General features: G+C 38.3%; 1 protein-coding gene across 2 annotated transcripts in view; it reads left to right on the plus strand.

Annotated features, from left to right (window-relative positions):
* Positions 1-2,691, plus strand: part of NR2F2 (nuclear receptor subfamily 2 group F member 2) — a 7,677-nt gene extending 4,986 nt beyond the window's left edge. The window contains exon 3 of one of the 2 annotated variants that reach the window (XM_014944395.1): positions 2,204-2,493. In XM_014944395.1, the coding sequence (XP_014799881.1) occupies positions 2,204-2,478 (275 nt within the window). In that variant the 3' untranslated portion in view covers positions 2,479-2,493. Of the gene's footprint in view, positions 1-2,203 lie in introns of both variants that reach the window. The other variant, XM_014944394.1, reaches the window with a different exon arrangement.
* The last annotated feature ends 317 nt before the right edge of the window (positions 2,692-3,008 follow it).

Here is a 3,008-nt window from a genome sequence, read left to right on the forward strand (position 1 = left end):
CTGGGGGGGTTGAAATATGTGTCAACTTTTGCTGCCTAGAAATAGTGCCTGAGTTATAAAGCAATAATTGAGTGCGTTGTGAAATCTAATTAGCTTGCACTAGAGTTTAACCTGGGTGAGTAATAAACCTGATATTAACTCTGGAGGCTAAATTTTTTTTTTTTTTTTGGAGAAAAAAAAAAATCTGCTCGCTAATTTGTGCAATACGTTATCTCAGATTGCTAACTTTAAGGCTGCATCGGCAACCCAATGTGCTGGAGCCCTAGAAGTTTGGGGATTAAGTTTAAAAATACATATATTTCTTCTGTAACTCATTTGAAAGCTTGGGAAAGTGGCCACGCGATAAACATATGAATGGAAGCAGGACCTGTAAAATAATTACTCATCGGAGTTTTTTAAAGCCTGATATCAGGAAACAGGAAAAAAATGTAGTTTATGTGGGAAAAGAAGGGCTCACAATCCATTCCTTGTTGTGTTAAAGGGGGTCTGGGGAACGAAGTCATTTTCTGGACTTTGTCCAGGTTCTGGGTCGTGACCTAAACTTCCTTTTATATATTATTGCTTTACACATAAAAAACTTCTCCTTTTTTTTTTTTTTTTCCTCTCCCCCCAAATCACTCATGCTAAAGTCCTAAGGTGATCAATGATCAGGGAGCATCTAGCCACAGGGAGACAGGGATCCCGAGTGGGAAGGGGTGTACGTTGGGGTGCTTATTTTATTTTTCTATCGTTTTCTAGGATGCATTTTCCTCTCCCCTCGCTCAAACGCTCAGCGAGGATCCCACACACGCTCACATCCCTCCCCAGCCCCTGGCCAGCTCACACCCACACCGAGGAGTTTATTTCCAATCCTGCCTTTTCTCCCAAATCACTTTTTTTTTTTTTTTTTTTTTTTTTTTTTTTTTTTTTTTTTTTTTTAGCCTTCTGAGAAAACAATCGTCCGATCCTGTCGTAACTGTTTAATTTATTACTATTTTCAAAATGTGAGGCCTGGCGTGTAAATTGCCTCCCAACTAGATAAACGTTTCTTGTTATCTGATTCTGGGGAAGATAGCCGCATGCAACAACAAAAAAAAAATTAGGGTGATGCATGCAGCTCCTGCAGCACCCCAATAACGCTCCCTGATGTAAAGCAGACGCACATAGATGCATATAATGTTTGCTGCAGCCTCTTTTAAGAGCAAAAAAAAAAAAAATCTGGGTTCTAATGACTCGCAGAATATGCATGTGTTAGCCCTGTGCCTAGGAAAGCCACAGGGAGGTCAGGTCACAACCTGTGCTCTTTCAGCACAGACGTCTCTGATTTAAAGGGAACTTATTGTATTTTAGCGTATCAGGAAAAAAAAAAAAAAAAAATGTCCAGCCAAGGGAAAAGGAGGCTCTCAAAAAATAGCATTCCGTAACTAAAGGAAGTGGAGGAGAGCAGCCGAAGAAGAGAGCATAAACTATTTTCTTTCCTGCGAAAGAGAAAAGAAAAGAGGGGGGAAAAGAAACAGCTCAAATGAACAGAGAGATCACAGTTTGCATGGCTGCCTCTGAATAGGCTAAACTGACAAGATCAGTTTTAAAGGGCCACTTAAATCAGTTTCAAAGACTGAAGAAAAACGCGTTGTCTTCTTTGGGGGAGAATCTGTTGCTGGATCCGGGGCGCCATTATCTTTGGCTGGGCCAGTTTTTTATTATTATTATGATTTCTATCACTATTATTCCTTCTCATCACATGGTTAGGCTCTCCCCAATTATTTTCCAAGGGGGGGAGAAATAGTGGCTCCCTTTCCCCCCTTTCGACTCAAGCCTTCCCCGCCCCCCCAGCCTTTCCCCCTAAAAATATAGATATACGAAATTACGCTTGGCCAGCACCTCCTTGTCAACCCCTCAGGTCTGTCGTGCCATTAGAGATCTCGAATCTTGGACATTCTCAATCCTAAAGGAGACCCTCCAGAGGAGAGAGAAAAATACAAACACACACATATACACAGAAAGAGAGAGATTGTCCCTTTTGGTAAAACCTACTTAAACTCTGGGGGGTGAGGTGATGGCGCACGATCTCCACGTAATTCTAGCAATAATAAAAAAAAAAAAAATCAAATTAAATTTTTTTTTGAAAAAAAACCAAACCAACCAACAACTTTTTAATCTGATGATTGTTTTCTTTTTTTTCTTTTCTTTCTTTTTTTTTTTTTTTTAATACACTTTCTTCTAGATGCCTGTGGTCTCTCTGATGTAGCCCATGTTGAAAGTTTACAGGAGAAGTCACAGTGTGCTTTGGAAGAGTATGTTAGGAGCCAGTATCCCAACCAGCCAACACGATTCGGGAAGCTATTACTACGTCTCCCCTCCCTTCGCACTGTCTCCTCTTCTGTCATAGAGCAATTGTTTTTCGTCCGTTTGGTAGGTAAAACCCCCATAGAAACCCTAATCAGGGATATGTTACTGTCTGGCAGCAGTTTTAACTGGCCTTATATGTCCATTCAATAAAATATTCGAGAGAGAAAAAAAAAAAAAATTAAAAAAAAAAAAATTTGAGAAGGGAGATGAAAGAGAGTGAAAGGAAAGCAAATGACATCTGGGTTCTGGTTGTTTCTTAAATTTCCTTCTGCTAAGAAAGGATGTAAAAGGATGTTACAAGTTTGCTAAGAGAAGACAGGAAAAAAATTAATGGACTGTGAATTAAAAAAAAAAAAAAAAAAAGAGACTGTCAAATGAACTTTTACAGAATGCATTAAAAACTCCCGTGTCGTTCAGAGAAAAAAAGAAAACAAACTTGCTACTTATCATTTTTTGTAAAAAATAAAAAAGAGAGAAAGAAAAAAGAAAGAAAGAAAAAAGAGAAAGAAGAAGAAAAGAAACGATGGTGGGCTTTTTCTTTTTTTCTTTTTTCTTCTTTTTTTTCTTTTTTGGGGTAAACTTTTTAAAAAATCTCGCTTAAAGTGCATTTAAAGGAAATTTGGAGAAAATTAGCAGAACGGAAGAAAGTAAGTCTTTTTTTTCCAAATTATTAATTGTCC

This window comes from Calidris pugnax, unplaced genomic scaffold, assembly GCF_001431845.1.
Source record: "Calidris pugnax isolate Ruff unplaced genomic scaffold, ASM143184v1 scaffold70, whole genome shotgun sequence".
NCBI classification, from domain to species: domain Eukaryota; kingdom Metazoa; phylum Chordata; class Aves; order Charadriiformes; family Scolopacidae; genus Calidris; species Calidris pugnax.